Genomic DNA, 12,795 nt, shown 5'->3' with positions numbered 1-12,795 from the left:
CTTGAACTCTTATAATTATTTTTATATTTACAGAATTTTTTTTTGTTATTTCAAATTTTAGTTAATCTCGTCATATGTTCTAGATGGTCTCTTATTTCAATAGTTTTTACTTTTTATGATGAATTTAAGTTATTTATAAATTGTATTCCTAGTTGAACTATTATTTTTTATTTTTCTATTTTTGGAATTTATTTTAATTTTTATTTAGAATTTTAGTTAATATCGTATTATGTCTTATATGAATTTTTAATGTTTTTTTAAATTTTCAATTTTATAGTTGTTTCATCCTACTCGAACTATCTTTTTATTTATCCAATTTCAGATTTTATTTTATTTTTATTTCGAATTTTAGTTAATCTCGTATTGGATTCTTATATGGACTCTTATTTTAATATTTCTTATTTTTAATTCCGAATTCCCGTTATTTCTAGATTGTATTCCTACATAGACTCTTCTTTTTCCAATTTAAGATTTTATTTTATTTTTATTCTGAATTTTAATTAATCTCGTATTGGATTCTTATACGAACTCTTCTTTCAATATTGCTTATTTGTAATTCCGAATTTCAGCTATTTTTAAATTGTATTTCTACTTGGACTCTTCTTTTCTTTTTCTCCGATTAATGTGGGAATTTCTAGCCCCACAGCGAACGTGGTGCCTTCTTTTTGAGTTGTTTTAATAATATAATAGATAAATAGATAGATAGATAGATAGATAGATAGATACTTGTTTTTCTTTTGTAAGCTAGCATATATAGGGATCGAACTCCACTCCCAGATTTTCTTGACGCTGTCACTTGTAAGCATGGACGTAGTCCTGGAAGTAGAAGCTCTTCTCAATGAAGCTCGCGAGCCAGCGGGAGGCGGCGAAGCACAGCACGGCGGTAGACACGGCGGCGGCTCGCCGGACAACCGACGGTGCTAGACTCCCCTTGGCGACGGCAAGGAATCCGACGATGGCGACCGACGCCACCTGCAGGGCGACCTCCAGCGCCTTCATCTTCTTCAGTGCAGCGCTGCAGCTCGTGCACTGCATGACATGCGACCTGTACCTGTTGATGGCACCAGAGAATTAATTGATCAGCATCACAGCAGCCCACAAATTCTGAATGAAAATTTTCGATGAAGCTGATCTTGTAACGTGTTTCGGGTCAGTGTGAAGATCAACTTATCACCTCTCCAAGACCTGATCTTTGGTAGGAGTTGGTGGCAGCTGATTAGCCATTGGGGTTGCCCAGCCGATCTGATGCTTGCAGTACTTTCTGAACCAGTTTCTGAAGGTGATGACCATGTTGTCAGATGATGTGGGCACATAACAAGCTTTGTGCCAGTTATCAAGGCCAACCGTGGCGAAGTTGCGCTCCTAGAGAATGAAAATCTTCAGGTCAAAACATATATATGGGCATAGTAAGTCAGCAGGCATAATAGCTCACATCGCCTTCTGTGTGTCTTAGGATAGAACCCGGAGATGTAATCTATTTCCGTTATCTAAAAATGTACTCTTTTAAAAAAGAGAAATTTTATAGTTTTTAAGAAGATATTATGAGGTACCACTTTTTCTATTATAAATTTGGTACCTTATAGTATCTAGGTACCAAGAGGTACCAAATTTTATACTAAATTTTTTTTACATCATGGTAACTTCTTAAGAACCGTAAAATTGCTCTTAAAAAAATCTTGTGATGAATTGTGAATCTGCCACCACCCTCACCATTAACTTCCTGATTTTTGAAGTTCAAAAAAAAAAAGAGTGTGGGACCAAATGGTCTACCTATTAGCTGAAAGATACATGAATAGAAAAATAGATAAGATATGCGGAATGAGATGGAAAAACGGATTGATGATAATGTTATTTTTTTAAAAAAAAGTAAAAAATCTGTCACAATGCATGGACAATATGCTAGTTTTATCATGAATCATTCAGCTTGAGCTAAACAAATAGGTCACCTCAATATGGAGGAGGTAGGAATCTGAATCCAAGACGATGTTCGTCACAATGTGGTACAACCACCGTGGTATTATATTGTCGAGCCACGCATCAACATTCCGCGGGAACGCCCATATCAACCTGCTTCTTCCCGGAGCCACCGGGACGCACAAGAACACCGTCATCGCCTCAGGTTGCTTCTTCTTTTTCTCCTTGCCCTGATCAATCTACACAAAATCTAACCATTTAATACGATTATTTGATCTTCAAGCCTTGAACTAGGGACAGATGTGCCATGGGGGTGGTGAGGGCTCAAGCCCCCACTACCGGTATTGATACTTTAGGAGCCTCCACTAAATCCCCTTAATTTTATATCCTGATACTTTTTCAATGATGATAAAATTACGAGCATTTTTTCCATCCTTGAGGAGGTACTATGAGGTACCAATATAATCTAACCGTTGATTTAGGAGGGGTATGATGGGACTAAATAAATTTAGGGTGGCGCTAATCCCTCACCCTCTTGATGGCGTTTTGCTTGCTTGCTCGTGGTGGCTCAAAGGGACCCAACCATGTCCGCCGCCGGCGGCGGCAAGAGCTGCACGGGAGGAGGCGAGGAGGCGATTGCCGGGCTCCTCAACAGCGGCAGCGGCGTCTGGCGAGTACACGCTCATGACGACGAGGGCGACAAGATACTCGTCGGCGACGTGCCATGAATGAATGAATCTCTCGTCTTCTCCAAATCTTTGCCACATCTCCATGCCGGCGTCGCATGGAGTCCGCTGCTGCCGCCGTCGCGTCACATCGAGTCCGTCGCGGCCGCCGTCACGTCGCATCGAGTCCGCCGCTGTCACCGTCGCGTCGCATCGAGTCCGCCGCGGCCGCCGCCGCGTCGCATCGAGTCCGCCATCGAGTCCGCCGTGGCCGCCGTCGCGTCGCATCGCATCAAGTCCGCAGCGGCAGCCATCGCGTCGAGCTTCCGACGATTCGCCACCGTAACCATCGTCGAGCTCCCGATGAATGGCCGCTGCAACCATCGCCGGCCTTACCCTCTTCCCCTCTCTTCCCTTTGCCACATCTCCGTGCCGACGTCGCATCAAGTTCGCCGCGGCCACCGTCACATCAAGCTTCCGACGAATCACCGCCGCAACCATCGCCGTGGCCGCCGTCACCGATGATCGTCGCCGCAACCATCATCAAGCTCCCGACGTTGCAGCTATCCTGGTCCTCCCGCCACCCATCGCCGATCTGGACCGCCGCCGGGTTTCCGATCTAGGGTTCGAGACCTATATGCCCCTGCTCCCGCCGCCATCTCTCGCCGCCGGTTAGTTCAACGCTGCTCCTGCCCTGTGAGATGCAGAGACGGAGGAGGAAGAGATGCCGCGTGCGTGCGTGACGCGGAATAAAGACGAAAGTACAAAACTGCCCTCCCACCCACGGTACCGCTTCAATGGGTAGGTGCGGTACCATGAGGTACCGACGATTTTTTACCGTAGGATGTTGCCAGATCAACGGCCACGATTTGGTACTGCACAACCTCAAGGACAGTAAAAAATCTCTAAAATTACCCAAAACTTCATCTAGTTTATTTAGCCTCCTCTACTATTTCTTCTTTGCTCCGTAATGGCAAAGTAAGAGGGTGCTAGGGGGCAGATACCTGTGGTTCTTTGGTGCGAAAGGGCTTGCCATAGAGCGTGCAGGGCGCATCAAACTTCATGTAGCATACGTCATCCTCCTGTACCGACAGGAAGCCGTCGATCTTTGCCTGCTCCGTCCTAATCTTGACCGGATAGCCTCCTTCCTGATCGGACTCAACTGTGGAGAGGAGATGAACAGTTGAACACTATCAGTGGTAGGTGCAGCCGGAACATTACAAAATGGCACTAGCTCAGTAGCATGTTCATGCGTGCAGTAGACTGAAGAATTAAAACTGATCATGTCATGATAGATGATGAACATATCTGCCTGGATCTTCTTTGTTCTGTATGGGCATCAACCCCTTGTGCGCGTATGGGACATGAGCAGGGTCCATAAGATTCTCAACCAACAGGTCGTACCTACATTACAATGGAGCTAGCTAAGCAAGGTAAAATATGTGGTGGAAACTACATATGCAGTGGAAACCTGAAAGCAATAGTTGGTTCGAAAAATAAACGTCTGAGATTCGTCCACGTCATCACAGATAAAAATTTTACTCGCAGATTCACTCATGAGTTAAAATTTAACTCCTAGTAAAATTTTAAGATTTTAACTCATGTAGCACGTTTTAACTCAAACGTCGAATTTTAACTCATGGTGACGTGGATGAATTCCAGATGTCCATTTTTCGGTCCAACGGTAGTTTTCAAATTTTCACTATATATATGCTTTGCAACTACATATTTTCCCCTAAGCGAATGATCGAGCTGCCCTGCTAATGGGGGAGCAAGAAATTAAGATTTAGGAGAAATGCTTGGAGATTTCTGTACCCGTAGAAGAGGTCCCTGACGCCGAAGACTGTGTTGAAGGACGGGTCATCGAGGTCTGGGAAGTACGGCGGCCGCTTCCTCTGCAGGATCTCCTTGTACTCCGGCTCCGACCTCGGGTAGAACCACAGGATGTTGTTCTGCACCACGCTCGGGTACGACGCCACGCACGCCTTGCTGTTCTTGTGCACCTGCCATTAATTGATCCAAGAACTCGGTTAATCTTCAGAAAATGTTGCTGTTTTTTTAAACTTTGTTTTGATTTGTTTTACAGGAGGGCCGAGGGCGGGGGCCTGGGGGATGAACTGGCAGGAGCCGTGGCCATCGAAGCACCAGCCATGGTAGGCGCACTGGAGGCGGCCCTTGCCGTCGACGCGCCCCTCCGACAGCGGCGCGAGGCGGTGCGGGCACGCGTCGTCCACCACGCGCCACTCGCCGCCGCCGCCGTCGAACCACGCGACGACGCGGAGGCCCATCACCATCTTCCCGTGCGGCTTGCGCGGGTCGAGGTCGCACACCGGAGCCACGGGATACCACTGGTCCAGCCACTCGAACCGCCCCTCCTCGCCGCCGCCCACGGCCGGGGCGGCCTCCTCCTCCTCCTCGGCGCGCGCGTGTGGCGGCGGCGTCTCGGCCGCCACGGCCGACGCCGGCATTGATAGCCGTCGCCGCCGCTCGCCGCTGGTGTGTTTCCACTGTTGGCGCCATGGAGGAGGTAGCCTGACCGTGCTCAGCTTGACGCCGGCGTCGCGGAGCAGGAGAGGAGGGCGAGCGCGGGAGAGCAGGGGAAGGGAGACCGGAGCCATGGCGCTTCCGAGGGGGAGCTTAAGCGCGGGACATCTTTTTTAAAGTGGCATGGCCGAATAAAACGTGCTACAGTGTGTAATATTGTTTCGTAGGGTCCATAAGAGGAATCATGCTATCTTTTATTTCTGTATGTATACCTATTTTTTAGCTATCCATGTGTTGCGTGCAAATGATTTCTATAATAACTAGATTACAAACTTAAAATAGTACAATTCTTTTTGGAAAACGCAAACATATTTTAGATTGTGTTGGCAAACTGAGTTGGGAACTAATAGATACCTTCTGCATGCAAAATATAGTGACTCATTAGTGTATGATTAATAAAATATTAGCTATTTTTCTAGGACACAACTTGTCAACGAACAAAACGATCTCTTTGGACCTGCACTAGAGTAAAGCAAAAACAATCTCTTTGAACCTTCATTATTTGTATATCATCCAAATGGTTATGAACAACTAGATAGATTAATATGGAATAAATCATTTTTCACAACACATGCAAGTTCAAATTTAACTTCTACAAGTTGCAACGAAAAATATAAATTTAACTGTAAATATACGTTAACTAGACATAGTTTAATTTGTCTGTTTTTGCAACTCGTAGAGTTTATTTTTAACTTGCATATGCGTCCAGTGATATATCATATATTAATCTATCTTGTTATTTTTCTTTATTTTTTCCATAACCAATTAGATAACATACAAATAAGGGACTAGCTAAAAAACTGTCGAGTATTTTTTGAGGGGAAAACTTTCAAATCTAACTATAGTATATAATTTCACTAGAACTATACTATAATAGTAATAACTTATATATGTATTAAAATAATATATGTAACTTTATATCTAATTTATATAGAGATAACAATGTAGTTATAATGTAGTTACACTGTACTTACAATGTAATTATAATGTAATTATAGTGTAACTACAATGTAACTAGCATGTAATTGGAATATAACTTAGATGTAACTTGAACAAATCTACCATAAACATACGATGATGGGACTAGCTCGTGAAAAAAGGGTTTAGATCTGATAGCAAAATATCTCAGCATAAATCTTAGAGCGAAATTGACGGCCAAAATTTTTTTTGATAGTTTTCACATAAGAAACCTGTCAACAGTCATCTAGCAGTTCCGTATAAATAACGGGGAGAGACTTTTCGAAAACGAGACTACGCTCGGTCGTTTTCATTCTAGGCCTCCCCTAAGCCCACTCAACATCCAGCGTCTTCGTTTCTCCGACACGTGTGCTGCCGAAGACACAAAGGCGATTTAGATTTTTTTTTTATAAGAAAACATACATCAGCAATGAAAAGGAAGAGTGCATAATAACAAACTGGTCAGACTAAATTAGAATTCAATCAAAAGAAGATCGAATAAAGTCAAACGTCAGACTAAATTAGAGTTCAATCAAGAGAAGATCGAATAAAACCAAACGTTTGCAGGTAAGTTCTCTCAATCAAAAGCATCACCCATTTCACATATCTATGTTAAATCATGAAAGAAACCAAAGCATCGGGTCAACAAAAACGGTTCTAAATTTTTAGTTCAGTGGTTATCTGCAACTTTCATGTCTTATTTTACTTCCAATAATGCATCGAAATGTGAAAAGAAAAAACAATTTTAGTGGGAACACTGATACAGACGCTCCATTCCCCATGTAAACAAATATAGAGTTTTACATTTTTTTTTAGATGATGGACAGCGTCCGGCCTCTACATCATAAGGTGAATACACACGGCCAGATTTAGAGTTTTACATATGTGGTTTTTTTTTTCTTTTTCGTTGGACGCCGATCGATCGACCAAATTTATTTTCCACAGCATTAAAACTCACAGAGTTTACTGGGCACATCGATCACTTGTAAGCATGGACATAGTCCTGGAAGTAGAAGCTTTTCTCGATGAAGTTGGCGAGCCAGCGGGAGGCAGCGAAGCACAGCGCGGCCGCAGCCACGACGGCGGCTCTCTGAACCGCCGACGTGACCACCGTCGTCCCCTTGCCGGCGGCGAGGAACCCGACGACGGCGACCGACGCCACCTGCAGTGCGACCTCCATCGCCCTCATCCACTTCAGTGCAGCGCTGCAGCTGGTGCACTGCATGACATGTGACCAGTACCTGTTGATGGCATCGCAAGAATCCAATTTTGATGGTCACTGAATTCTCTTGTGTTAATTTTGTGTTTCAGATCAGTGTAAAGATCACTAGATCAGCAGATTTCTATACTACCTCTCCATGAGCTGATCTTTGGTAGGAGTTGTTGGCAGCTGATTAACCATTGGAGTTGCTCAGCCAACCTGATGCTTGCAGTACTTTCTGAACCAGTTTCTGAAGGTGATGATCATGTTGTCAGATGAAGTGGGAACATAGCAAGCTTTCTGCCATTTATCAACGCCAACCGCCGCGAAATTGCGCTCCTGGAGAAGGATTAATTCGTCAGGTCAAGACTGAACATATCACATATGGGCATATAATCAAGGCAGTTTGATCTGAAGAAACGGGTCACCTCGATATGGAGGAGGTACAAATCCGAATCCAAAATGGTGTTCGTCACCATGTGGTGAAGCCACCGTGGTATGAACTTGTCAGGCCAGGCGCTGACGCTCTGTGGAAACGCCCATATCACCCTGCTCCTTCCAGGAGCCACAGGGATGCACAAGAACACCAGCATCCCCTGAGGCTGCTGCTGCTGCTTCTCCTGATCAAAATCTGAACTTTTTAGACGGTTTTTTTAGCCTGAACAATGCAACGGATCGAGAGGGTGGCTGATGCTGATACGTACCAGTGTCTCGAGGGGCAACTCTGACCGGTTGATCGTGCACGGCGCGATGAACCTGAAGTGGCCCCAATTCTCCCCCTGGATTGACAGGAACCCGTCGATGTTGGCCTCCTCTATCTTCATCTTGACCGGGCCGCCGCGTTCCTGATCAAACTCAACTGTGGAGAGGAGATGAATGTTCTGAATCAGTGACGACGCATATGAGCATTGGAGAATGGCACTAGATGACTAAACTGAAGAAAATTTGGGTAGAAAATTGATTGATCATGTGATGAGATAGAACATATCTGCCTGGATCTTCCTTGTCTTGGAACTGAGGGAAGAGCCCCTTGTGTGCGTAGGGGACGTGAGCAGGGTCCATGAGGTTCTCCACCAACATGTCGTACCTGCATTGCAATGGAGCCACGGCATAGTATATCAAGCTGCATGCCTATGTGTCCGTTTCGGAGAAGAATGGCTTGAGCATTTCTGTACCCGTAGGGGAAGTCCCTGACGCCGAAGACGGTGTTGAAGGACGGATCATCGAGATCTGGGAAGTATGGCGGCCGCTTCCTCTGCAGCACGTCGCGGTACTCTGGCTCCGTTCTCGGGTAGAACCACAGGATGTTGTTCTGTACCACGCTCGGGTACGACGCCACGCACGCCTTGCTGTTCTTGTGCACCTGCCATTCATCCAACAACTCGATAATCCTGAGAAATTTTGCTTTGAGATCGACGCGGGAATGTAGATTAGATCGACGAGAGTAGTGGGGCTCTGCCTTCACCCTCCCTCAATATAGGAGCAGTGTTTAGCATCCGTTATCTTTTTTTTTTCTCTTTTTTTTTCCCTTTCCCTTAGCAATGGGTCTTTCGGGGCGGTTGCGTGTAACTAAAACTCTGCTTCTTCTAATATATTGACATGTAATTCTTTTTGTGTGTTCGTGAAAACAAAGTTTATCGTTAAGAGAATGTAGCAAAGGAGAGTACGGGAGGGCCAAGGGCAGGAGCTTGGGGGATGAACTGGCAGGAGCCATGTCCATCGAAGCACCAGCCATGGTAGGCGCACTGGAGGCGGCCCTTGCCGTCGACGCGTCCCTCCGACAGCGGCGCGAGGCGGTGCGGGCACGCGTCGTCCACCACGCGCCACTCGCCGCCGCCGTCGAACCACGCGACGACGCGGAGGCCCAGCACCATCTTCCCGTGCGGCTTGCGCGGGTCGAGGTCGCACACCGGAGCCACGGGATACCACTGGTCCAGCCAGTCAAACCGCTCCTCCCCTGCCGCCGGCGCCCGCACCTCCTCGGCCACCGGCGGCGTCTCGGTCTCGGTCTCGGCCGCCGATACGGCCGAGACCGACGTCGGCAGCCGCAGCGCCACGCCACGGCCGATCCACGGCCGACGCGGTGGCGCCGCTAGGCTAGCTATGCTCTGACTGGCGGCGCCATCGACACGGAGGGGAAGCGAAGCAGGCCGCGCGCCGGAGCGGAGGAGGAGGGAGAGGGGAGCCATGGCTTTCTTTCACGTTGGCAACAGTGTGCGCGTGTGTGCCAGTGTGCATGGCTGTTTGGACTTTGGATGTGGCGCGCGATGTTAAATATTTGAAGCTCCAGGTGGTTCTTGTAGCTGTAGCCTGTAGGTTGAGGTGGATCTCGCAACAAATTGTACAGTCTACAGTACCATGTATAGTAAGAATCTGCCTGGCCATCCACATCATCATCCAATTATCCTATCCGTCGGATGTCGGGTTGTATGTGGCATTTTTTTTCTTGGACCATATGATGCTTTTCTTCACGTGCTAGCTAGTAGGAGTGAAAATGTAGGAACAGGGTTTACACTTTCCTAAATAACCGAAAATTAGTGAATTTCGGTACTTTCGAAACTTTTTGTATGAAATTATTTAAAAATCTAACAATTTTTTACTGAATTTGAATTAATTTTGCAAGTTAAAAAAGGTAAAATTCAAAAAAATTGGCTGGGATAGTTGCTTGCCGGAGGGGTACGAAATTTTAATCCCTTAATTTGTATAGGAAAACAATCTCACCGTGACCATACTTTTTTCTCACAAGGGTAAAATAAAAGGCAAAGGTGATATCGAAACTATAGTGAACGAAACTATTCGAGGGGGAAGCACATCGATATTGATCAGAAACTGACACTTCATGAGCAAAGAGATAATAAGGGCCCTTTCTCCTTATTACTTTCATGTATTAATAAGAAGAGAAGAGGTATAACAATCAAGGAAGATCGTTGTGTTGTATGTTGTCAAACTTTGGAAGATGGCAGGCATCTTTCTTTGAAGGGTAGAGTAATAGTGTGCTACTGTGTTGGGAATTTGCAAATGGAGGATATTGGATCAAATCACCTCTGACCTCTATTAACAATAAAATAATAGATATTCTAGAAGCTGACAAACAAACAACAGTTAATTACTCCCTCCAATCTTTAGTGTAAAATGATATTGATTTTAGGATATTACGTATGACTATCCATCTTATTTAAAATTTTAGTGTAAATATGAAAAAGTCCCTTCTAAAAAAATATGAAAAAGTATAAATCATGTTAAAGTATTTCAGATGATAAAACAAGTTACAACAAATAATATTTTTAATTAGATGAATGATCAAACGGCTTGTTTAACTAATATTTTTAATTAGATGAATGATCAAACGGCTTGTTTAAAAGTTAATGACATCATACCATGAGACACGGTATTGTATTTATGGTTGTAATGTGATAAGAGGAACAGGATATGTGAGTTCAGAGAGAGAAAGAAAGACGGCTACATTGTCCCAATGCTATGTACAAACTATTTTAAACTCTCGAGGGGACGTCCCCTCGTTGTTTACATGTCACTAAAATGGTTATGAAAAAAACTAAAAAAAAGTTCTACAACATAGATTAATATGCGATACATCAATCCACAAATATGTAAGGTAAAATTTAACTTTTACACTGATTGTGAACATGTGTTAACTAGTTGTAGTTTGTCTTTTTTTTTGCAAAGTGTAGAAGTTCAATTTAAACTTGTATGTTTGTGAAATGATATGTCATATGATAATACATGTTTTCAATTTTTTATTTTTTCTATAACCATTTAAATTACATGCAAACAACGAGTGTACGTCCTCTCGAAAGTTTAAAATCCCCTCCTACACTTAAAAAGGCAGTCCTAGCCAACAGTCAAAATGGTCGCTGCAGGAGGGCACCAGCACCAACCTGAAGGCAAATGTCATCATAAGATAGGAAGGATATCTAGCTACCTCTAACCTCTGGTTGTTGGAGAGTCATATAACTCGAAATGGAGCTGGTGAACCGACGAATATTTGGTAGAGTAGCACTGTAGCAAGTCAATTTTCACTGCCAAATTAGGACGGGTTATTTTACTGTCTCCGGTTTTTTTCCCGATTCCGCAAGAACTCCCTTGTCCCCCTGTCCTGCTATGGAACCTTTGAGAGGTGATCATGTATCTTTTATATCCTTCTTAATGAAATTGGCAGAGCTCCTGTCCTTCCCCCTCAAAAAAAATATACGCATATGTGATATGGAATAGAGCTCCTGTCCTTCCCCCTCAAAAAAAATATGCGCATACGTGATATGGAATTCTGAGGGCCCTTTCTAAATTGATTAGCCGAACGTTAAAAAAAGTAATTATCATGTGATTAATTGGATATCTATCTATCTATCTTTATCTATCTATCTATCTATCTATCTTCTATCTATCTATCTATCTATTATCTATTATATACTAAAAGTCCATTAAACATTAAACATCCTATAAACACTCCTAAGCCGCCAAGTGGCGCTCTAATAAATTAGATAAATTCTTAGAAATTCTAAGAAAAAAGCAAAACATCTAGCCCTTGGATTTCACTTAAACCGGTGGACCCATTATTTTACACCGTAAGATTAGATTTGTGAGAAAAAAAAGTTAATTCATCTGTGATCCTCCTTGCCTGCTATTCGCTTTGGATCTATAAAAACGTAACACACTCCACGATTCTTACGCGCGATGGGGCATCAGTTAATCACAAACCAACGCACTCCTCCAGGTAGCAGGGTTCTGCACGCACCATGAAACATTGACTAGGTACGTCAATCTCTTTCACCGGCGATCAGCCTGCCCAGCTGCCCTCGCGTCCCCCAACCTCTACCACTCCGGCAATATTTTATCAATTAATATTTGATCCAAACTGAAATTTGCAAACTATTGTTGCTGTTTTTTTAAAAGAAAATTTCCGTTCCAACTTCCAAGTTTTTTCATGTTTCTGATATGAAACGACATCATGAACTTCCAAATTGTTTCTTTCCATGTTAATGATATGAAACGATCGACATCGTGGTCATTCAGTAACCTAACAAATTTGCACTACTGTATATAAGTAATAAATTGTGACACTTTCTTATTATTACTAATTTTGAAGTTTGCATCTATTTAAGTGGCACCAGATCATAATAACTTACTAATGGTTAATTTTAAAATAAGTTCTCAAGTTGATAAAATATTACTGTTGAGAGTTACAGATGAGCACAATTTTATTTTTATATGTTGTACTTCCCAAACGATAAAATCATGAAAAATTAAAATTGTAACTCCAAGTAGAGCACATACCTTTTGAATTGTAAATTTATGAATTATTTTATCATTAGAAAAAAAATCTAAAAATTATAACTCCATGCAAAGATGACTCTAGATGCATTAACTGTTCAAGTCATAACTCTACATGTATAACTTGATATTTACTACTCCCACCATCCTTCCTCCATGCCAGTTTGATCTCATCCAAGTTTTTTATATCTCCCTAAAATAATTAACATATAACAAATGACTTTTCGT

At 43.5% G+C, this 12,795-nt stretch overlaps 1 protein-coding gene and 2 pseudogenes across 1 annotated transcript; all 3 read right to left on the bottom strand.

Annotated features, from left to right (window-relative positions):
• Nucleotides 1-718: 718 nt before the first annotated feature.
• LOC127766920 (protochlorophyllide-dependent translocon component 52, chloroplastic-like) lies at nt 719-5,197 on the bottom strand. Its single transcript, XM_052292098.1, has 7 exons — nt 4,664-5,197; nt 4,395-4,582; nt 3,888-3,983; nt 3,584-3,743; nt 1,947-2,153; nt 1,175-1,362; nt 719-1,051 (listed from the first exon to the last, which is right to left on the bottom strand). Exons 1-7 carry the CDS (start codon nt 5,195-5,197, stop codon nt 793-795), a joined length of 1,632 nt encoding a protein of 543 aa, XP_052148058.1. The 3' UTR covers nt 719-792.
• Nucleotides 2,434-2,929, bottom strand: LOC127766924 (uncharacterized; annotated as a pseudogene).
• Nucleotides 5,198-6,823: 1,626 nt separating the features above from the next.
• LOC127766923 (protochlorophyllide-dependent translocon component 52, chloroplastic-like) lies at nt 6,824-9,511 on the bottom strand (annotated as a pseudogene).
• Between the last annotated feature and the right edge of the window lie 3,284 nt (nt 9,512-12,795).

The sequence above is a fragment of the Oryza glaberrima genome, chromosome 3 (assembly GCF_000147395.1).
Source record: "Oryza glaberrima chromosome 3, OglaRS2, whole genome shotgun sequence".
In the NCBI taxonomy this organism is placed as follows: Eukaryota; Viridiplantae; Streptophyta; class Magnoliopsida; order Poales; family Poaceae; genus Oryza; species Oryza glaberrima.
This window is presented reverse-complemented; position numbering and strand designations above follow the sequence as displayed.

What these genes read in the sequence shown, in the direction of transcription:
- LOC127766920 (XM_052292098.1), bottom strand. Translation starts at nt 5,197, where the DNA reads ATGGCTCCGGTCTCCCTTCCCCTGCTCTCCCGCGCTCGCCCTCCTCTC. An exon ending in AACAAAGAAGATCCAGGCAG is followed by an intron (nt 3,744 to 3,887) that starts ATATGTTCATCA and finishes TCTCCTCTCCAC; the next exon opens with AGTTGAGTCCGATCAGGAAG. An exon ending in AAAGATCAGGTCTTGGAGAG is followed by an intron (nt 1,052 to 1,174) that starts GTGATAAGTTGA and finishes TGCCATCAACAG; the next exon opens with GTACAGGTCGCATGTCATGC.